The sequence below is a fragment of the Dromaius novaehollandiae genome, chromosome 14 (assembly GCF_036370855.1).
Source record: "Dromaius novaehollandiae isolate bDroNov1 chromosome 14, bDroNov1.hap1, whole genome shotgun sequence".
In the NCBI taxonomy this organism is placed as follows: domain Eukaryota; kingdom Metazoa; phylum Chordata; class Aves; order Casuariiformes; family Dromaiidae; genus Dromaius; species Dromaius novaehollandiae.
In genome coordinates, this window is record NC_088111.1 from 3,931,329 (window position 1) to 3,952,925 (window position 21,597).

At 57.6% G+C, this 21,597-nt stretch overlaps 1 protein-coding gene across 1 annotated transcript; it reads right to left on the bottom strand.

The window, feature by feature from the left end:
* Window positions 1-1,952: 1,952 nt before the first annotated feature.
* On the bottom strand, window positions 1,953-18,007 carry NATD1 (N-acetyltransferase domain containing 1). The gene is made up of 3 exons (XM_064520119.1): window positions 17,688-18,007; window positions 8,240-8,358; window positions 1,953-5,486 (listed from the first exon to the last, which is right to left on the bottom strand). Exons 1-3 carry the CDS (start codon window positions 17,782-17,784, stop codon window positions 5,370-5,372), a joined length of 333 nt encoding a protein of 110 aa, XP_064376189.1. The 5' UTR covers window positions 17,785-18,007; the 3' UTR covers window positions 1,953-5,369.
* Window positions 18,008-21,597: the final 3,590 nt, after the last annotated feature.

Consider the following 21,597-nt stretch of genomic DNA (forward strand, 5'->3'; position numbering starts at 1 on the left):
CTGCGCTGCTCGGCCTGGGGTCCAGGTCCCCCCGTCCCGTCCTCAGCCTCCGGCGCAGGGGGTCCTTCCCCCAGCACAACACGCTTTCTGGCCTCAGACGTCTTTCACGGCTCGCCCAAGGGGACCTGTGCCTACATCCTAGGTGGCTGTATCTTCTGGGATCTGGCAGGCCTCTCTGGAGCAGCCTCTGGCTCTCGGTTCTTCCATGGCTTCTCCAAGGAGAGGAGCTTTTTCTCTCAGGAATTCCTTTTCCCGTAACAAACAGCTGCTCCCTTGCTCTGCAGCCTCCCCGGTCCCGGAGGTACGCTTCCTGCCTGCCCGCCAGCTGCGCCCAGCACATGTCACAGAGCACCGCCAGCCCTCCCCTAGCCCCGGCTCTCCTCCCATACCATTTCCCATCTCCCGTTCATTCCAAATATCCTTCTCTTGGTGTTTCTTCCTCAGGAGACACTAAACCTCCAGGGAGAAGGGGCAGGGAGCACTTCAGCGTGCACAGCGGGGATGAGCAGGGGAAGTGATAGTGCATTTCAGAAGCGAGTGAAGCTGTCTTTGTACCTCCCCTTCCTAGAAAATGCCTTTTTTATATATAACAATATCTACAAGCAATGTAATATGACTAAAGAGAGCAAAACCGCAGTTACCTTCACCTTCTTGGGCATTGCGAGGCTGTGCATCTGGGCTGCTGGGCTCTCCCGCAGCCCTGCTTTCTCAGCCCCAGTCTGAGGCTGGGCTCTTGCAGGGGTGGCTAATGGTGCATTGGCATCCTGGCTAGGTCCTGATGAACAAGAGGTGCTTGGGAAATGCTCCCAGCATGGCAGAGCGTGCTGCCAAGCGGAGGCATTGCTGGGGCAGGCCGGAGCATCGGACTTTCTGGAATGTGGAATGTAAACAGAAAGCGTTACCAGCAACAGCTCGGCTTTGTGTTATAACCCACAGCCACAGCTCCGCATTTCGGGAGGAGCAAAAACCCAAACTCCTGCCTGCTCGAACTGCAACCCAAGGGCCACATGTCACTTTTCACATTCGGTCAAATCATAGCTGTAAATAAGCCATGCCCCTGCTCCCCTCGACACTCCCAACCCCGGGATTTTCAATTCTCGAGAGTCTGCCCTCAGCCCCTGTGGCTGGCACCCAGCTTTAGGAAGCAATGTAAACACGCTGTGCTGAGAGCCCCAGCAAGGAGGGCTCGAGCTGCATTCCCCAGGCTTAGGAGCACAGGGGCCCCAGGAGGGCACTTCCTTGTGTTTTTCTGAGTCACCTGCCCACCTGCCCTGCTCTGGATGAGCACAGCAGGAAAAAACTCCACTTGCCAGCTATTTAAATAGCCTTAACGTTTTCCAACATCCTAAACCAATGAACACAAGCATTTAGTGCTGCTTCACAAGAGGCTGCGTTTGCAGGATTACTCCTGATGACTATCTGGCCCTAACTCTAGAGGGAGGACCAGCTAGCGTGAGCAGGGGAAGACTGGCGAGCAAAGGAGAAGAACGAGTTGGAATGCCACTCACCCCAAGCTCTACACAGTCATCACCAGGTCAGCCAGCCCTCAACAAGGCCTGAAATAAAATTCAATAGCTTCAGCCCATGCCTCCTTATGCGTTTGCAAGGGGAACATCTCACACTTGCCTGGGATTTGGCTCTGAAGTGCTCCGCTGTGGGAGAGCTGATCTGTGCGGCGTACGCAAAGGTGCAGTGCAGTATGTCTCCCCTCTGCCTTTTTCTCTCACCTTCTCCAAGATACAGACACATGCGTAGTATATATTTTATGAGATTCAGGGCCAGAATTGTTAGAGGATTTGTTTGTTTCTAGGGTTATTTGACAGGAGCTTGTGAAACAGGCTCTCTGCTGAAGTGACCCAGCCCAGCTGTAACGTAGCTGGGGATGCCCCGAGGTCCCCCTGGTCCTGCAGGCACGTCCTCCTGCCACACACGGAGCAGTGAACCACTACAGGTCAGTTAAGCCACACTTTTTATTGTATTGTATTCCATGCAATATGTTCATGTTTTATAGTATGACAGAGGGAAGGATAAAGATAAATGTTAGACATAAACAAAAGCAGAAAGGTCATTTGTAACAGGTCCTGAGAAGGAAAGGCACATTGTAACCACCGAATTCAAAAGAATGGAAACCTCGGACAGAGGAAGACAACTCTGGAAAGCAGACGAGAAAGGAGGAGTTCAAGTTGGGCGATGTGGAAGCAAGTTTGACAGCATCTGTATTTCCCCACCTCCCGAAGTCTGTAGTTCAAACGGGCTTGGGGACCTCGATATTCAACCAAACCACTTCCACACTCCCATTGCTGGAGAGAGTCCAGGATCCCCAACTCCTCCAGGCTTGGTCAGCACCGTGGAGCAGCCCGGGGCAGCAGAGGGCTCAGAAAGCTCCTTCCTGCACGGACAAGCGAGGAAAGGGCGGCTGGCGGAGAGGCAGGAGGGAGGACCGTCCAACGCCACACGAGCCCCCAGCCGTCTCCCGCCTGACGGCGCCAGATCATGGGAGCACGGAGGGCTGCAGCATCGCTGGTGACCTGTGGGTATTGCTATTTGCCGACATCGGAGACCAGGGGAAGGAAAGGCCAGGGTGGAGGATGGATACAGCAGTAGAACGGTTGGCACAGACACTGGCAAATGTCTCCGTCAGGACAGAAACCGAAGGGATTGTAGCACCTCAAAGGGAAGCAGCAGCAGAACCGTGTGCTGTGCCTGATTTAAGGCGGTGATTGCCACTTGTGATCCAGGGCCAGAAAGCACGAGGTTCCTGCCAAAACAGCACAAAGGGCTCCACGGCCAGGCTTGGATGCGTGGACCCTGCCAATGCGGCGACCACAGCCCATCTCTAGCGAGCCATCTTCACGCAGCAGACACAGCGTGGTTCTCCTGGAAACCATCACACAGTGGAAACTAGCACAAGACCAGGGCCAAGACTTTCAGTGGCAGGCACAAGCTCCTACGAGAGCTCTTCCAAGCACCCGGCCCTGCTGCATCGCATATACAGTGGTGTCTTTTTACCTTGGCTTGCAGGAGAGGAGGTGGTTCAGCTTCACTTTGGGACCAAGAGTAGGGACGGTTCTGTCACTACTCAGCTACAACAGAGCCAACCTTGCTCCTGTAACTAGATGTTGAAGTGTATTTTGCCTGTTGAGGAGCTAGTATTTTGCAGGCTAGATTTCTTCTTGAGCCCCTTTTCTTTGTTTCTCTACCCATGACACTTTCCCAGTCCCTCTAAGACATCCTGAAGGCAGCAGCCAGGCTGAAGTAGGCAGCAAGAGGGCAGAGACATGAGGCAGAGGCAAGGCTGAAGCCTGATGCTTCTCCTGAGCAGCACAAGCCGGCGATGGGGCTGCCACCCAGCCCAGCCTCGGGGACAGGGCACGGGCCCCTCCCAAGCTGGGCAGGGGGTTTCATGGCCCGCAGCAGGGCAGGGATGGCATTTGGGAAGGTTTTACTGGAGCCCATGCGCCTGCATCACATCAGTGGTGGGAATCCCCCGAGCAGCAGGGCAGGGGCTTTGCCTCGACCGGGCGGCCAGGAAGAACACACTGGGACCTTCCTGGCTGAGGCCGCACATGGGTCTCCGTCTCTTACTGATCCAGCTGGGAGCAAAGGCTGTAGGAGCTGTTGCCTTTACCTCTGTGGACTTTGCACTGGGCTCTGGGAGAGGGCTGAGCTCTCTCTTGGCCAGGGCTTCGGTCAGTCCACAACACAGGTTGTAAACTTTATTCCCTACTGAGATAAACTAGATTTGGATTTGGCCTCCAAGTGAAAGGCTCTTTATCTCGTTCTGCCTGGCTACAGCCCCTCAGCTGAGCTAGCAGCTGCTCCAAGACAGCATGCCAGGAGCGCTGCCGCCCACAGCCCGGCCCTGACGGCTCGCGGGGATCTCCCATTCTCCGGGGTCTAGCTCAGGCCCCGAAAAACCTGGGCAAGGCAGGACAGGCAACAATCCAGAGCCAGTGTGCGCCCCACTCTCAGCACTACCGCGACGGTGTTACCTCTGCGTCTGACAGTGCTGAGCTGTGCTACGGGGTCATCATCCGCGGAGGCAGCACGCGATGCGAGAGTGCTTGGCTGCATTCAGAGTGAGAGCCCAGCGTTCCTGCTCGCCGCTGGTCAAGGACCCTGTGGTGCCACCATCGCCTGGGGACACGGCAGGGCTCAGAGCTGTGAGGAGAGGCAGCGAGCAGATGTGCGATGCCCCAAGTCAGAGTTTGTTTCCAAAGGCTGCAAGGAGGGGAAGTGAACGGCTGTAACAGCCAGCATCCATGCAGAGGCGGGCGGCTCTAGCGTCAAACCCCGGAGGCGGGACAGGACCAGATCCTGGAAGCCTTGCTCCCCCGTTGCTCCTGGGATGCGGCAAGGGCTCGGACCCCTAGGTTCTGGAGCAGAGACCCAGAGCGTGAGCCGAGGAAGATGGGAGGATCCTTCCTCTTCAGCCGTAGGCAGCAAAAGGAGACCACCCAGCCACTTGCAAAAGCCTGGGACATTCCCTCATCGCTTCGGCCGTGCGGGGACGCCAGGCCTGGCTGGGGAGGGCCGGTGCTCTCCTCCTGAGCCCGCTGGGTCCACACCAGCATGAACAATACTGACTCCAGGGAGCAGAGATGGGAACGGCAGCCTGGGCCTGCGGGGCTCCCGCGGCTGGGGCAGGAGGCAGCGCCTGCAACTCAGCCCCATTTCTTCCTCTGCGCAGTCATGCTGCATCCACTCTGCTGCAGCCCTCGAGGACGAAGGCTGCTGCTGAAGGCCGCTTCTTGTTCGACTCCTCCCTCTCTAGGCTCGCAGGTCTCACCGTCCCAGTGCCACCACGGCCCACAAGTTCTCACCTGCGCACCACGAGGCTTTGGGCAAGGCTCAGCGCTCAGCAGATGCTCCTGCCATGGGGGATGAACCTGCCAAGGGGCCTGGGCTCCTCCACCACCTCCCTCCAGCCCATGAGGCTTAATCCACAGCATTTCCCCAGCAGCTGGGAGGGAAGGGGGGCTGGTACACTGCAGCCGCCCCTAACCAACATCCCCCTGCAAGTTCATGGCCATTGCCAAGCAGAGGGGAAAGGGCGAGATACAGACCGAGCCGTCCCCTGGTCTTGTGATGGAGTTTGGTGGAAAAACCATCCTCTTCCACCCCCTGGCTCGAGAAGAGTGCCAGGGGGAACGTGTGCCCGGAGCCAGCCCAGCCCAAGGGCCGTAGCCATGCTCACACACGGGCAGAGGGGAGGAGGTCGAGCCCACACTCATGCACCACATGGACACACGTAAAAAAATGGGAATTGTGAGTGTGGGAGCGGGAGGGGGATTTCCTGAGACCGCAGAGAAGCGAAGGCCGCGTTGAACAGTCAGGGACAGGCGCGCTGGTGTCAGAGCAGTCCTGCCTTAAGGCTGTAAGTGTTCCAGGTACTGCGGCAGGGGGTTCTCCTTGACGTATTTCTGAATATACCAGCACGTCAGATGAGCTTTCAGGTCCTCCTCTACCACGAAGTCCAGGGCTGCCTGCAACCAACCAAAACACAGATGGGTTACAAACAGCACCCGCGGCTGATGCTCTCCTCGGGGCTTGCCAGGATGCTTACAGGAGGCCACTGGATGAGCACGGCACAGGGCAGCCCTGCTCCTGGGAACCGGCTCCCACGGTGCCTTTGCACCGCTCTAGAGAGCTGGGGCTCTGCTGTCCTGCTTGTGCTGGCCATCCCTGCAGCCCACACAGGAGAGGCCTCGACTGCCAGCCTCCAGGACATGGTGCCCCACATCTCACCTCCTTTACGGGCAGGAGAAACCAGAGGGCTGCTCCTGAGGGACCCTGCATCCCGCATCCTCTCCCCACGAGCAGCCTCTCACGTCACGGAGCAGCCATCCGTGCACCAGAGGACATGGTCAGCCGAGGCTGTGCCATCTCCCTTCCCCATGGACCCTAATGCCACCTCCAAAACCTCCCAATGGGCAGAGACTCCCCTGTCCCCACACAGAGCCAGGGGATGCATCAGGTTGTCCTGATGTCCCCTTGGCATGAAACAGATGGAGGGAGAAAGCTGGCGAGGGAGGGGAGGGGAGTGCAGCCATCCTGCCATGGCCTCTGTAGCACCACATGGTCCCCAATTCAACCAGGGGCATGCGGAGACTCCCCGTCAGCCCCAACACACATTGGCTGGCAGGAACGGCCCGGTGGATGCCGTGTTGTGGGCAGCCCAGCTGCATCACGTGAAGGCCACCGTTGTCACAGCCTGCCCTGCCTTACAGGGGTCAGGGAGCAGTCATAACCCCGAAGCATCACCCCACAGTCTCCACCGCCACCACACTCAGCAGCTCCTCAGCCCCTCCTGCATGGCTCCAGATCTGAAAAACAGGACCCCAGGAGGCAAAAGGGCTCACAAGAGTCTTGAAGCCTTGAGGTGAGGGACACCAGTGCCAGGGAGAGATGGGGAACGAGCTTCTGAGCAGAAGTGGGGGTGGGAGCAAGGGCTTTTTGCTGGAAGGAGGAAAGGGCCAAATTTGGGCTAACAGCTGGACATGCTGGAACTCACCCAGCCCCTCTTGTGGCTAGAAATAGGAACGTCTGATCACAGATTTCCATCTCTTCTGCCAGTGCCTGGGAAAGGGACACAGCAGCCCTTCCACCCGGACACGGCCTCAGTGGCACTGAGCCCGCAGGGCAGCTGCTGCCACCACCGTGAGCCCAGCACGGAGCAGGCGGAGGAGCTGCTGCCTCCCAGCAAGAGAGGTTGCTCACCCCTGTGTCCCCAGCACAGCGGCATCGCTGCCACACCGAGCCATCTCGCAGCACCCAAACGAGGCCCCAGGTGCCGGAGGGCTCCTTCTGTGAGGAGCTAACCTCAAGGGGCAGGGGGTGCCCAGCCTCTGCGCCAGAGGAGTTTGGAGTTTGGTCCACCCCTGTGGACCTCTCCAACTTTCTGTCTGGAAGAAGGTCCAGGGCTGGGTTTGGAGAAGGTGGATCCCTGCAGCAGATGTGTCCTTCTGCCAGTGGAAACCTCAGCCCAATGGGGAGGCTTTAATACAGCAAAGAAATGCCACTCAGGGACCCCAGAGAATGTGGGAGATGCTGCTCGTGGACCCCAGTGAGTGCACGGACCTCCAAGAGCTTCAGCCTCTTGCATTTCACCAGGTCCCCAAACCACCTCTTCCTTCCCATCAGCTCCAGACAGGCCATCCTGTCATGGGACAAACTGCTCTTGGGTGCGGAAGACTTGGGGACACTCAGCAGCCCACAGCCCCTTTTTCCCACAGCCCTCAGATCTGATAGAAATGAGAGAGGAGCTAGAGGAAGCAAAAGGATCAGCAGCTTTCTATCAGTAAATGCACAGCCCTGCTCACAGGGGAAGGGGCTGAGGAAGGGGAAGGTCAGACCAGCCAAGACCCAAGATGCAGCTGGCCAGGAGGGGAAACAGCCCTGAGATGAGCCCATGTGTGGGAGGAAAGAGACCACCAAAGCCTGTGTACATGCCACATAAACCAGACTCTGCTAAGGCAGCTGCTAAGGGGGACACGAGCGATGCCTGCAGTGACTGTGCCGGGGGACCCTTTAGGGGACGAATGGGTTTGGGATGAAGCAGAGGACTGAAACTTCAACTCCATCCTGCGGCAGGAGTGCTGAGACAGCAAACTCTCCCCCAGCCCCAAAGCTGACAGCCACCCCTACCTGTGACTGCAGCAGAAAACTCGCCAGGAAGGAAGCAGTGCAGGATTGGGGCCATTTATCAGAACTGATCCCACCAGGCTGTCACTGGCCGTATGGCCTGCACCTGGCTCCAAAAGCTGCTCTTGGTGTCTCCCTGCCATCACTTTATGGCTCGGTCCTCGCTGCTTTTTCTTTGGAGGGGATCTCAGCCCACCCGACCGGCTCCCCGTCCCTCTGAGGCCCTGGGAAGGCCCCGTCCTTTCCCAGCACGAGCCCTGGGGAGCAAGAGGAGCCACGTTGCAGGGGACAAACAACCTGGACTCACCTTGGCACAAACCCCGGGAACACACCCCGCATCCCAGCGTCCCCCAGGCACCAGTTCTGCCCATGGCTGTGTCAGGACCAGTTTAACACGTCCCTCGCGAGTCTGGGGATGACAAAACCCTCACTCCTTTTCCTCTGGAAACTCACTTCACCGCTCTGTGCCTCTCTTTCCTATCGGAGCAGGGGCGATTTCCATGGGGCATGCACACAGCGCTGACTGCCGAGGCCCCAACCGCGGCCGTGACGGCAACAGCTTCTCCCGAGGGAAAAGAGGGAGCTCCAGCCGTACCTTGGCGAGGTGCTTGGCTATTCCTCTTCCTCGATAGGCGTCTGGTACCTCCGTGTGCTGCAAGTCCACGATCCGCTTCCCCACGTATTCATAGAGCAGCACTGCCCGGTCGTGGCAACCTGGGGGAGGCAAGAGAGCGGTGAGGCTCTGGGTGTCCCCGGTGGGACGGTGCAGCTCGCCGGGGAAGCCCGCAGCCCGGGCAGGGAGACGCGCTGCTCGCGGGGCTGCTGGGATGGTCCCTGCACAGCTCCTGGTGCCTGTGACCCTCGGGGATCTGCCCACAGGAACGGCTGTGGCCTCGGGGAGGTCGCACGTGCTGGAACAGCCTAGCTGAGATGTTGCTTTCGGTGACGCTCGGACATCCCTGTTGAGCCCCTGAGGTGTAAGCAGGGACAGGCTTGCTTGGCATTTCCAAATCCCTGAGCTAGGGGCACATTTTCTACCCATCCCTGTATATATCAAATGCCGATACAAAACATTTCGGGCAGGAAAGTAGCTAGCAGTGGAGGGGTGAGGTGTATCAAGTGGAAAGCAAGCAAAAAGAGGAGGGGGAAGCTGACCCAGGTATAAGTCAATTCTTTTCTCTGTACAGCATGCAGTTTTTTTTTTTTTTTTACCACGGTACATAAAACAAGACAGGATTTCTTGGTGTGGTATTGCAGCACCTGGGACCTAGCAAGGACAGACGCTTTCTGGGGAAGATGCTGTGAGAGACAGATGTCTCAAATTCACAGGAAAAAGTATGCACAGCATGCATGGGTACCTGTGTGCACACATGCATTTACATACACACACACACGCTTCCTGTTGCAACACCCTGACATCTCACAGCCTTTCAGATACAAGGAGAAAAAAAAGTTTCAGTGCACATGTAAAACACAGGAGAGCTAATAATATCCCTCCAGCTTCATCTGCAGAACCTGAACTTCTGTCTTCAGCTCAAAAGCAAACATTTCATTTCTGGAGGGTTTTTTATATTTAAAAATGACTTTCAGAAACAAAAGTTTCCAATTACAATAACAGAGACCTTTTCTTGCCCTCTAATGTTTATTGGAAGGTGAAGGGCCACAAGTTCACCTGCATTTACTAAATATTTCAGCTGAGCTCAGTCTGCTTTATTGCATTGCATTTTGAGAGACAACCGCAGCCCAGTCTCCCAGACCCCTGTATTTGACAGGCCCGCTTGAATTTTGCATTTTGAGAGCAGCCATCGTGCCCTGATCAGCCTGGCAGCACAGCCACGGGCATTTACCAAACCCGTGCAGAGGCTCAGGACGTTTGAAGTTGTTAGACGAGAGAGGCCCTAGCTGCTTGGATGCAGCCCTGCCACGAGCCATCCGACCCCATGCTTGTCTGTGCGGACAACAACCAAGCTCCCGCTGAGGAGCGGTTCAAATTTTTGTTCCTGCTCCTTTCAGGGAAAGATTCATCCTTCCTACTCCATCTCTCATCATCCTTTCCTGGATGGAAACCTTTGCCTTCCCAGCCTGAATTTATTCATGCTGGTTTCCTACTCACTCATTCTTGTGCCAATATCATCCTTGGGTGTACATAAGTCTTTTCCTTTCCTAAATCCTTTTCCTTGGCATACCTGCCATCCCCCCAGGTAGTTTTAGACAGCAATCCTGCCCCTCAGCCTCCAGTCTGCCAAAAAGCCAAGCTCTTTCAGTCCCCCTAGGGCTCCCGTGCCTCTGTGATTAATGCACAACTGAGCCTCCATCCCTGCCACAGCCCCTTCCCAAATCCCGTTTTCTCAGATGGGGCTGACCCCAGTCACGCTCTGCCATCCAGCAAAGGTCTCCTTGGAGCCCCGGGAGCCGTCCTGCTGTTTTGCAAACACTGCGATCCCAGAAATCCTGTCTTGCACATGCCTTTTTCCGCAGGCGTATCATTTCGGGGATCCATCACCACCAGCAAGTCAGTAAGCAGCCCAGGTTTTCTTCCTCCGCAGGAGAGGATGCATCGGGTGCAGACACATCCCGAGCCACATGCAAGTCCTGGCTGGTAACTCCTAACCCTGCGGCTCCTCCCCGAGAAGGCGATGGAGCAAGCCTGGCACACCCCTGCGCTGCCGGCCCTTCTTGCACATCCACGGAAAATGCATTCGTCTCCCAGCACTCACTCCCCAGCACTACCGCAGGCCAGGCTACGGCAGAGGCACTAAGGGTGCTTCCATCCACGGCAGCCCCCGTGCACACCCCCACGAGGGCTTTGCGAGCTCCCGTTTCGGCTATCCCCGCTTCTCTCCGGCCGCAGAATCTCTCCTCCTGCGGGACCCACGTGCCACGCGTGGCCGGCCCATCTACCACTGAAAGGTGATCGATCACCTCTCCCCGTTAGCAAGGCCACTGCGGCACACGATCCTACAGCCTGATTTTACAGCTGCAAGTCTCTGCGGGGAGAACTGCAGCGTTTCTCCACGTGGATCCAGGTGGCCACGGGAAAGCCGAGAAGCAAAGCAAGCAGCCGCGAGGCCCGTCTGCCTCAAGGGAAAGTCCACCCAGGTCGGAGCCCAGCGCCGCTTCCCAGAGCCTCGGGAGGGAGGCGGCTGGTGGAAACCGTCCGCTGGGGAGGCAGCAGCAGTGCCGGCAGCACTGAAGGTCATAAAATGCTGTTATAATGGCAGCTTTCACAGGCTCCAAATTCTCTGCTCCCCTCTCCTCGTGGGCTGGAGCCTTCCCTAGCCTCTGCCTGAAGTTTTGTAAAGTTTAGAGTTAAATCCTTCTCCGAGTCATGGCAGGTGTTTTTTTTTTTTTTTTTTTTTTTTTTAGAAAAATATGCAGTCTGTATAAAAGTATCACACAGACATGCATCTTAAGGCAAAGACAATGCAGTGTTTGGAAAAAAACCCGAGATCTGCCCCAGACAGTTTTTCCTCAATATTTGCCGTTTGTGTTTCAGAGGCACCACGAAACGCAGTGGGGACGGGAGGTGCAGGGTGCCACACGGATGAACACACGCAGAGCCCAGAGGATTTCACGATTGAAACAGGCTCTGCAGAGAACGCAAGTGCCTCCCACATGGTGGGAAACGGAGGTCCCAGTTCGGAAGACATCCCGATTGAGCCACAGTAGGTAAGTGCATCTTCAAGCGATTTCCTCGCTGCTTTGGTGGTCAGTCGAGCCCTGCCTTGCTCTGGCGGCCAGGCTGGGAGCCCGGCTGCCCCTCCGCCCATCACGCACCGCTTTGGCTCTCCTTGGGGGAAACGACAGCTGAAGACCGGACTGGGGCTTCGCTCCATCGCTCGTACCGCAGGCACCACGCTCACTCGGCTCGGGTCCCCGACCGCTGCTGGTGGTGGTGGACATGGCCCTCCCCAGGCTGGGAAGCGCGGCCTCAATCTGCCCCTCCTAAAGATGCACCTGGGGTGGGGAAGAGCCATCCAGCACTCGTGCCACAGGCTTTGGGGACCAGCCGGGATGGATGCCCACGTCCGGCTCCCCACTGCGAGACGGCAGGTGATGCAGAGCCCCGGCACACGCCTGCAAACCAAGCACCAGGGCTGCGAGAGGAGCGGTGTATGGGGACAACCAGAGACAAATCACGACGCTGAAGGGTCACCAACGTCCCCTGCAGCCTCTCTGGGCAAGGATATGCCAAGCCGAATCCGTAAGCTGGGCGCTGCTGGACTCACCGGATTGCACTGCCACAGGGGCTGGAGGTGGGAAAAAAAGCTCCGATCTCTAGAGGAGAAACAAGCTGGGAGCCAAGCGGATTTCAGCCTTGTGAAACAGCTCCCCGCCTGGATTCTCCGCTGTCTGCGCCCGCTGCAGCCCTGCCTCCCCGCGGAGGCCGTCGCACGCGCAGGTCTCGCAGGAACATCCTGTCCTGGACGCCTCTCCCTGCCTCCGGCGCGCCTGAGGTTAGCGAACAGCTTGTGGAGGGAGGGGAAGGACCGGCCAGCGGAAAACGCCATCGCAGATGCCTCGTTTCCTTCGAAACATCCTCTCCGGGACTCGGAGCCTCCAGGAAGAGCAGGGCGAAGTGGGCTGTCCCCTCCACGAGCGATTCAGGGCACTTGTTTTCCAACCAAGGGCCTCTCCAAGGGCTGGGAAGGAGGAAATATGGGAGCAGAGGGGCCTCGCTGCGATAACGATGCTGGAGGCAGCCTTGCTGCTACGCAGCCCCTTGGTCCCGGGGGGCTGCAGGGTGCCCCCAGGCCCCTGTTACCTTTCCCCATCCGAAGGGGGAGGAAATATTGCAAAGCTGAAACAGTTTCACACAAAGCAGGAAAACAGGGAGGAGGGAAAGGGAAAAAGAAACTCAAACCAAACAAAAAAAACCACAAGGAGAGCAAAGCAAGCACACGGGGAGTCAAAGGCAGTGCTAAGCCCTTACGGTGACCCACCAGGAGCAACCTGGCCCCAGGCTCATCACCCGGGGATTCATCTCAAGTCTGAGAACCTGGAGGAGCCCCCCCAAACAAACATGGGGAAGCAGCAGCGTTACCTGCATATTTACACCCCTGCTTCTCCTCTCTGCACCATCTGGACCCCTTCCATGCCTTGACCCCGACATCCCAGGGTCTCAGATCCAAGCTCACTTCTACAACAGTGCATTTGACTCCCTTTAGCAGGGCTTTGCACCCTGATCCCACCCATTCCTGGGGATGCAATTCCCTCCGGATAAGAGGGCACTCAAGCAGGCTCCACGCCAAAGCGTGGCTCGAGAGGGACGCCACAAGCCAGCCTCTCACCTTTACCTCGTCCCTTTAGACTTTGGGGCATGGATTTTATTAGCCTGCCAAGACGGCACTTAGCAAAACAGTCTCAGGTCTTGGCCGGCTCCAGCAGTGCCCCAGTAAGCCCGATAATGATGTTTGACTTGCAGACACTCCCTCGTGCATCACCTCGGCTTCGAGACTACCGCGAGCGAGGAAGTCTGAGTCAATGCAAATCGGCGCCGGGCAGAAAGGAGCACAGCAAGAAAAGCGAGCGAGAGGCGGCCGTGCGATAAAAACAGCAGAGCAGCTGGTCCCCAGCCCTCCCTTAAATTGCCATGTGCACGAGGAACTAGAATCTGTTCCAGGAGGTGGGAAAGGGCCAGAGGAGAGGGCCCAGGTCTAAATTTGCTCTCCATGGATGGCTTGTACCAGGACCGCAAGAACCAGACACTTCCCAAGCAGGCCAGACAGCTTTGAGCAGCAAATGAGGCTCATGAGCTGCAGCCAGGGCTCAGCGGCACCCCCAGACAGGAGTCCCCAAGCCAGGCAGCTCACAGCGAGCTTGATCCAGGGAAGGGACAGGGCAGGCGTTAGGGGAGGCCTGCGGGCAGAGCGCGACGCAGTGCTGGTCCAGTGGATGCTGGTCAGAGATGCCCCAAGGGCTGCCCCGACCCCTCCAGCCCATCCTTCGCTGACCACCTCTCCTGGGGGATGGCTGCCGGGGCGCACGTGGTACCCACCAGGCAAGCGGATACCGTAGCATCGGCAGCAAGGCAGAGCGGAGGGAACCGCAGCCCCGAGCACCCAGGGCTCTCTCCTTTCTCCTCTGCGCTGGCGCCGGCTCCAGCCCACAATACGCCATTGTGCGCACGGGACCGGGAGCAAAGCAGGGGCCAGGAGCCGGCTGGCTGCTCCGTGCCGCTGCCTTGGGGCCAATTTCTGAGCTCAGTCACCAGCCTGTGGAGACAGCGCCCAGGATGCAGAGCCCCGGATCCTGCAGGTACTGTTCCTGCAAAGCAAGATACAGCCCCTTCTCCTGCCCTCAGAGCAGGGAAGCCCGGAGGCAGGTCGGCTCTCCCGGCTGCCGAGCTGAAAGGTGACCGCGGAAAGCTCGCAGGCCAGCTAAGAGGAACGAGATGTGCCGAGGAGCGCTTGCACCCTGGGCTGGGGGCCACCGCGTGCCGCGAGCTGGCCTTGCTCCCCACCAAGCAACTGGCATGTTACTACGGAGAGAAAACACAACAGACCACAACAGAGAGCGCTGAGCGGAGACAGCGCAGGCGACGGGCCTCACTTGCGAAACGGTGGCGGCGGGGGCGGCGGTGGGGCACGTCTCTGGCTGAAAGCAGCTACCTGGTGTTGGGGTCTCCCGGGATGACTGTGGCAGGGGAAGAGTGGTGCCACTTCGATGCAAAGCACCCAGTGAACAGATCTCCTCGCCTCCGCCGCAAACAGAGCAGCTTTCCCCCCAGCAAGCACCTGCCACGGTGGGGTAGAAAGCATGAAGGCAGGACCTGTGCGAACTTCCCTGCACAAAGCCAAGCCCAGGCTCTCTATAAAGAGCTGCCGGCTCTCGAGACTCAAGTCAGGAGTCTGTATCAGGCAAAACATGAGCTTCAAACAACTGGATCCCGCCCAAACCCAGCAGCTGGGGAAGGAGCGGGATGTTTGGGAAGCGGGGCTTGCTGCACCCACGTGCTGAATGAACAGGAGCACATGTGTGCGAGAAGCCTGGGACATCGTGGAGAAGACGGAGCCACTCGGTGCGTGCCATGAGCCCATCTCCCAACCACAGAGAGCCTGATGTACTGGATGGACACTCTGAAATCCAACAGATCACTGCTAAAAGCACAGTTCCCCTGCCCCAAACAGCTGTGCCAGCAGGCAGAATGAGCTGTTGGCTACTTTGGGGTGGGAGTCTCTTTTGGTTTCTTGCTTTGACCAGAAGTTTTATCTTGTATCCCAAAAAAGAACTTTTCCTGACAAAAACTGGCCTATAAGATTCCTGCAGAAATTTTCAGTTTTAACAAACTGATGCTTTCCAACAAAGTCATTGCATTGGGAGTTTTCTGGCTAGTTCATGTTGTTAGCCACATCTTAGCTGACTACAAACCCAGCTGGGCTTCTTGCTTTCTACCCTGCTCTCAGAAGGGATAACAAAGCTCAGTGAGGTCTGGTTATAATCAGCTTTGCTTTCAGCTTCTCAGTGCTTCTGCATGTGGGACACAAAGAAGAAAAGGGAATGTGTTAAAAGGAAACAGCTGTTTATCAGTTTTAGAAACCTGGTGTAGCAACGAAGGCTTAGAAGAAGGGAAAGACAGGGGCAACTGAGAACACACCAAATGCAATTAATATTTCTCGCATACAAGAAGGTAGCTCTGACAGGGGCTTACACGGAAGCACAAAAAGAACACAAAGCTGAAGCAGAGGTGATGCTGAGCACTAACACTTTCATAACCATTTTACAGCTTTTGTGGTGTCTCAGGCCTGTTACAGGGGTTTCCTTAAGGATACCACCATGGAAACTTCTCTAACCCCAGCATCACACTACTGCAGACCACCAAGCCATCAACCAAGAGATCAGCAGAGCCCGACTCCTTGGTCCATGAGCCACGACCCACCTGTATTTCCTCACAGCATCACACACACTCACCATCTAGCAGGTCACAGTGGAGCTACAACCTGGGGACTGGCCCATTTCTTATGGTTCCCTGCAGAACAGCGAGGAAAACCTGCAGCAGCATTCAGTCCCACTGATATCCATCATGCCAGGAACAGGAGCGATGAACGGGGCTACCAAGCCAACACCAACCCCTGCACTCCCATGGGGACGGTTATCTTCTGACCACACTCTAGAGTTTGGTCGCTATCAGCAAATGCCTATCAGGAACGAGGAAGGACAGACTACCCACACCGCCTGGATGTTAGTCAACCCCGCGGTCAGAATACCTCCACGCCAGGGCTGCGGTCCTTGCCCAGCTCTGCTTCGTTACGCAGCCGGCACGGAATCACCGGGTGGCTCTAACGATGCTCCATTTCTGCAAGCTATCCCGAGCCGCACAGAGACACGGAGATGGTACCCAGCAGCATCCCCCGCTCGCTATCAAGAGCTGATGTTTGAAACGTCAAATCAAGCTTTTGGACCGCCACTCAGTCGCTGAGCTCCCCAAAAAGCAGCCTGATCCGTGGGATCTGTCTGCAGCCCTGGGGAAGCCCACGACTTCCCCAAGACAAGGCAGTCCCCCCCAGAAGGGGAGTTTTGTGCTGGCTGAAACCAACTGACTCACCTCAAGAACATCAACAGGTGATTTTTCCCCACTTTGAAGCTCACCCTCTCCGAGACCCCACTATTCCCTGCCCAGCCACTGAAGGTCACTCAGCCAATGGTTTGACTGGCAGAGATATTCTTTGGCAAACCATGATAAAAAGATCACGTTTCCCTAGTAACTTTTGGTCCTTAGCTTTCCTCTATCTTTTTTTTTTTTTTGTGCACATATAAGTTTTTCCAGCGGGGCATTGCTTTATGGCTCTTGCTACGTCGAGCAGGGACCCATCACCTGGGACCTAGTCTGAACTCTTCCCATTTGAAATAACCAGCTGGTGAAATAGTTTTCTCCGCACCCTGCGTACACGTCTCCTCCTTCCTTGTTCCACCATTGCTGAGCCTCGAGCCTACACTTTGTAATTAGTGGTTGAAGAAGGGGAAAAAAAATGTCTAAAATAAAATCCAGACTATTCTTGTTGTTTTATTGAGAATGCCTCCTACTGTGGGTATAATTTCTGAACTAACTACCCCCCCCTTTCTTTTTGTCTTAAAAAAAGGCAACTACCCTGCAATTTCTGTAGAGCAGTAAAATAGCCTATTTTCCCCAGAGTGGCTTTCCACATGACAAAGGGACAAGAAGGAGACCTTGGGATCTTTGAATATTTGGGATTAACCAGTAAAAGAACGGCTGGAAAAGAATCAGCCTGCTAAAAAGAAATTTCAGCAGCACCTACTTTTTTATTCAGCCTTTCCAATAAGCGACACGAGGCTGCTCAGAGGGGTTGTCGTGTCGTTCACTGACAGCACCTCCAGAGGCACGGGCTGGCCGGCGGGACGGGGCGATGCTGGTGCCCCGTCACCCGTTTGCACCCCGGGGGACGGACGCGAACTCGTGGGTTGCAGTCGGAGCCACGTACGGGGGTGGCGCAGACCCTGCCCCAGGCCCATAAACGGCTCTGCCGGAGCTCCCCGAGAGCTCATGAGACGCTGGGCAGACCTGGCATCGCCCAGGCCGTCCCGGTACCTGCCGGGTGGGAACGTCCACCCGGGCACCAGCCGCGAGCGCTCGGCTCACGCACCTTTCCTTTGCTGCGAGCACAGAGGGTCCCAGTCCCGGCCGCCCCCACCTCCGAGGGGTTTCCCAGCACAACCCCCCATCCTGCCCGAGAAGCAGCCGAGCGGCTCAGGCGCGGAGGAACCCTCACGCCACCCCCCAAGGGTGCCCGCGGCCCTGGGGTGCCCAGCCGGCCCCCAAGCTTACCCGCGTGGGGCTGTGCGCCCCACCACCAGGGAGCTGAGAGCCCTGGGACCTCCTGGGGGTGGGACAGGGAGGGGACAGGGCAGAAGGGGACCGGGGGGGGCAGCCCAGGGGGGACAAGGGGGAGAAACTGGGGCGAGCCAGAGGGGGCAGCGGGGGAAGCGGGGCAAAGGGGTACTGGGAGGAAACCAGGGGCCGCCTGGGGAGGGGGGTACGAGGCGGGGGATACCGGGGGGGGGGTGCGGGGCGCCCCGTCCCTCACCGTTCAGCCGCACGGTGAACTGCCGCCGCTTGCGATCGTGCTCCACCTGGATGGGGCAGCTCTGCTCCAGGAGGCCGAGCGGGGCCGAGTGCGCCATGGTGCCGGGACGGGCGCCGCGCGCTGCTACCGCCGCTCCAACGCCGCCGCCGCCGCGGCCGGGCCCGGGCCCGCCCCGAGGAGCCGCCGGCGGGGGGAGCCGGGGTGGCGGTGGCGGTGCCGGGGGGTGTCGGGCCCCGGGCGGGCGCCGCTGCCGCCCGCTGGAGCTGACACCGCCGCGCCGCGGCCGCAGGAAACCAGCTGTGCGGCCACGTGCCCGCGCCGCAGCCAATGGCGGCGCCGCCCGTTTGTTTTGATACAGCCCGGGCGGCTCTTAAAGGCGCCGCGCGCCCCCGGCCGCCCCACGCGCGCTCCCCGCGCGACCCACGCGCGGAAAGGGGTGGGGTGGAGGGCGGCCGGGGCCGGCCCTGCCCGCAGTCCCCCCGGGGACCTAAGCACCCCTGCGCTAGTGTGCTGTGCTGGTATAGTACTGGTGCTGCATGGGTGTACTGGTGCTGCACTGGTACTCTGCACTGGTGTGCTGGTGTTGGGCTGGTACAGTACTGGTGTACCAGTGCTCCACTGGGACTCCACTGGTGTACTGGTGCTGTACTGGGTGCTCTGCACTCGTGTACTGGTCCTGCATGGTTGCACTGGTATTCTGCACTGGTGTACTGGTCCTGCATGGTTGCACTGGGGATGCACTGGTATTCTGCACTGGCACTCTGCACTGGCATAGTGGTAGAGTACTGGTCCTGCACAGCTGTACTGGTGCTGCACTGGCACTCTGCACCGATGTTATGGTGCTGTGCTGGCACTGCACAGGTATACTGGTACTGCACAAGTATACTGTACTGGTGCTGCACTGGTACTCTACACTGGTGTGCTGGGTTGGTATGGTGTGGTGTAGTGGTTGGGTACTGGTCCTGCACAGCTGTACTGGTGCTGCACTGGTACTCTGCACCGATGTTGTGGCACTGTGCTGGTACTGCACTCGTGTACTGGTACCACACGAGCACGTGTACTGGTGCCGCACTGCTTTGCAGCACTAGTGCACTCACTCTTACTCTGGGGGACGGTGCAAACCCCAAACTGCCGCACCCACACAGCACCCCTCCCGGAGACGCGGTGCCTTGCCCACGCTGGTGGGCTGCGGGAACCCCCGCTGCAGGCAGCGCCGAGCTGCATTTCCAGGCAGCACCGAAAGCCCCCGAACACCCCGAGGCTTGTCACCCAGCTACGAAACAACACTGCCGCGTGCGCAGCCGGCTTCTTGGGGCGCTTGTCCCAAGAGGCAAGTCAGCCCCGAATGCAGGGGAAGCCGCGTGTGCTGGCTTTTATGGGATACCACAGACGCCTGTGTGTGTGTGGCGAGCACAGATGCCATAGGCAGTGTACTCGGGATGGCTGCATTAACTGCATCCCCTAAAACACAAGGAACCTGAGTTTCCATGCACCATGTTGTGTACATTGTCCAATCAAATCGGTGCATCCACTATACACAAAACTGGGTGACAAAATAGGCCGTCTGTCTCCACGTTTGTCAAGCCATAGCAGCAAAACCTCGGTATCTTCAAACTGAAAGCACTCTGAGGTAGGAGCTGCGTCTATACAAAGTGTCTGCACAACAGCTAGCGCAGTGGGGCAGGTGGTGGCTGCCTGTATAAGAGGGAAAAACAACAATATTTAGAATTAGTCTATGAATTGTAATAACTGATTATAAGCATAGTCTGCACTTAAATAGCATCTTGTGAAGTTAGGCCTTTATTTACTAATCCCTTTTGTTCCTGCTCCCTGAAGTTAGAGTTTATGGACCGACTGATTCATCGGGCCACCAGGTTTATTTGGTTTACACTGCTCCGTGGACCCGGGCCGATGCCAGGCAGGGCGCTGGCGTCGTGCCGTCGCAGGCTCCGGAGCCGCGCGCTGCCATTCGGCAGAGTCCACGGAGCTGCAGAACCTGCCACGGTGCGGAAACAGGCCGGCTCTGATGGGAGGCGGCTTTGTTACCTTCCCGGTACCTGAAAGGCTGGAAAATATCAATGATGCGATGCTGTCCTTCTCCTGGGCTCTTTAGCTGGAGACCTTGAGAAATTTAACAAGTGTAAGTTAGCCGCTTCCACGGTGTGCCCATGCAGTCTCCTTTGTAAGCCACAAAGCAGTTAAGGGATGTGTCCCACGTCGCTAGGCAGATCCACGGTGGGTTGGCAGGGAGAAAGGAAGCCGACGGCTGAGGTTCAAGTCCTTCCTTTGTCGTGGGCTCGCTGGGAAGCAATTGCTCCCTCCCGGCAGCCGTCGCCAAGCCCCTGCTTCCAGGCCGTATGGCAGTGCTGAAAGATGAAGACAGCAAAACATTGTGAGCATGTGAATGCAAGGGAAGCCAAAAGAAAAAAAAAAAAAGGCTGTAAAGAGCAGGGCCCAGCACAGCTGTGATTTCATGGGGAGGAAGGAGACAAGTAGCACAAGCCCAAGGGCACAGGGGAGCTGGGCCAAATCCAGCTCCTGGCTCCGAGGGGATGTGGATGCCCTTGAACATGCAGGAGATGCTCGTGGGAAACGCGTGGCTGGGATCCTGAGGAGGGATGGAAAGGAGAAGCGTATTTGGCATGGATGAAGGGGAGGTGCTCCTCGCTGGTCTGCCCCGCTCTGCGGTGACAGGGGACGCGGTGGGTGCTCTGTCTGGCCACGTGCTGCTGCGCGCTTGGTGGCTCTCATACCAGCCAGGCTGGGGACAGTCCCCAGCGAGGCTGCCAGCCCCTGAAGCCGAGGACCACAGCATGTTCAGCGAGATCCGACCCATGCCTCCCTCCTTTTCCCTCTGTCCTTCCACAGCCTACAAATCCACAGATTTACTTACAACATCCTAGAAGTGTGGAACAGCCTTCCAGGAATGCTAAAAATCCACCACCTGTGCAGGAATTTCTGGGAACGCTGGAGCTCTGCTGGGTCATCTTGCTCAGCCTTTGCCTGTGATGATTACCTCCGCCTCGGGCCAGCAATTACAGCTACCTCTGATCTTTCAGATACACTTATCCAGCAAGGAGCTGGTTGGATCTGATGTTGAGCAGCTTAGACAGGAGAAGTCGCAGGCAAAAGAAACAACTCCGGCAGACACTTAGAGGCTGTAAAATAAAGAGAAAGGTGCCCATGAGACACAACTGGACCCTGGCTCCAAAGAGGAGATGACCAACCCTCAAACGCTGCCTGTGGTCCCGTTCCTGCCCTCCAGGCCACAGTGTTCCTGCCTGCTGCTTCTCCTTGCTGCAGCGAGCAGAGGGTCACGGGTTTTCCTCTTCCCTAGCCCCAGTGCCTTGCCACCCTGTCCGATTTTCATGCTGAGGGCACCCAAATTCCCATTCACACCTCTGCAACGCTTCTGAAGATCTCAGAGCAGGTTACAAGCACCTGCTGGTTAAACTCCCTGGTGATTCAAGGAGGAGGAATAAAGCGAGGTGGTTGTCTCATCCACCCCTTTAATTGCAGCCCCAGCTGGAGCAGGCAGCGATCTCCAGCCGTGCCTGGTGGTGAGAGGAGGAGGAACTGCACAGCGTGAAATGCGCTCGGAGATGCTCCCGGGCTCCCGCGAGCACGGCGGCCGAGGCATCCCGGCGTCACGCAGCCGGAGCCAGCCCCACCAGCCCTTGCAGGTGCGCTTCCAGCTGGAGGCAAGAAGTCTCCTCTTCGCCGAGGTGCAAATGAGCACTCTTCCCTCCGCGGTGGCACCCAGCGCACCTCACACCCAAATACTGACCCAGCCCAAACCTGTTTGCATCAGCCAGCCTGGGGCTCAAACCCGACTGCTGATTCAGGGCTAAGAGCCAGGAAGGTCCACGATGAGCCGAGCTCCTGCTCACCCAGCCCAGAGTGTGACATC

Bases quoted from the DNA above. Each gene is read 5' to 3' on its own strand.
- NATD1 (XM_064520119.1), bottom strand. From the start codon at position 17,784: ATGGCGCACTCGGCCCCGCTCGGCCTCCTGGAGCAGAGCTGCCCCATC. The intron at 8,359-17,687 runs GTGAGGGACGGG...TGCCTCCCCCAG, and splicing joins GTTCACCGTGCGGCTGAACG to GTTGCCACGACCGGGCAGTG. The intron at 5,487-8,239 runs GTACGGCTGGAG...GGTTGGTTGCAG, and splicing joins TAGCCAAGCACCTCGCCAAG to GCAGCCCTGGACTTCGTGGT.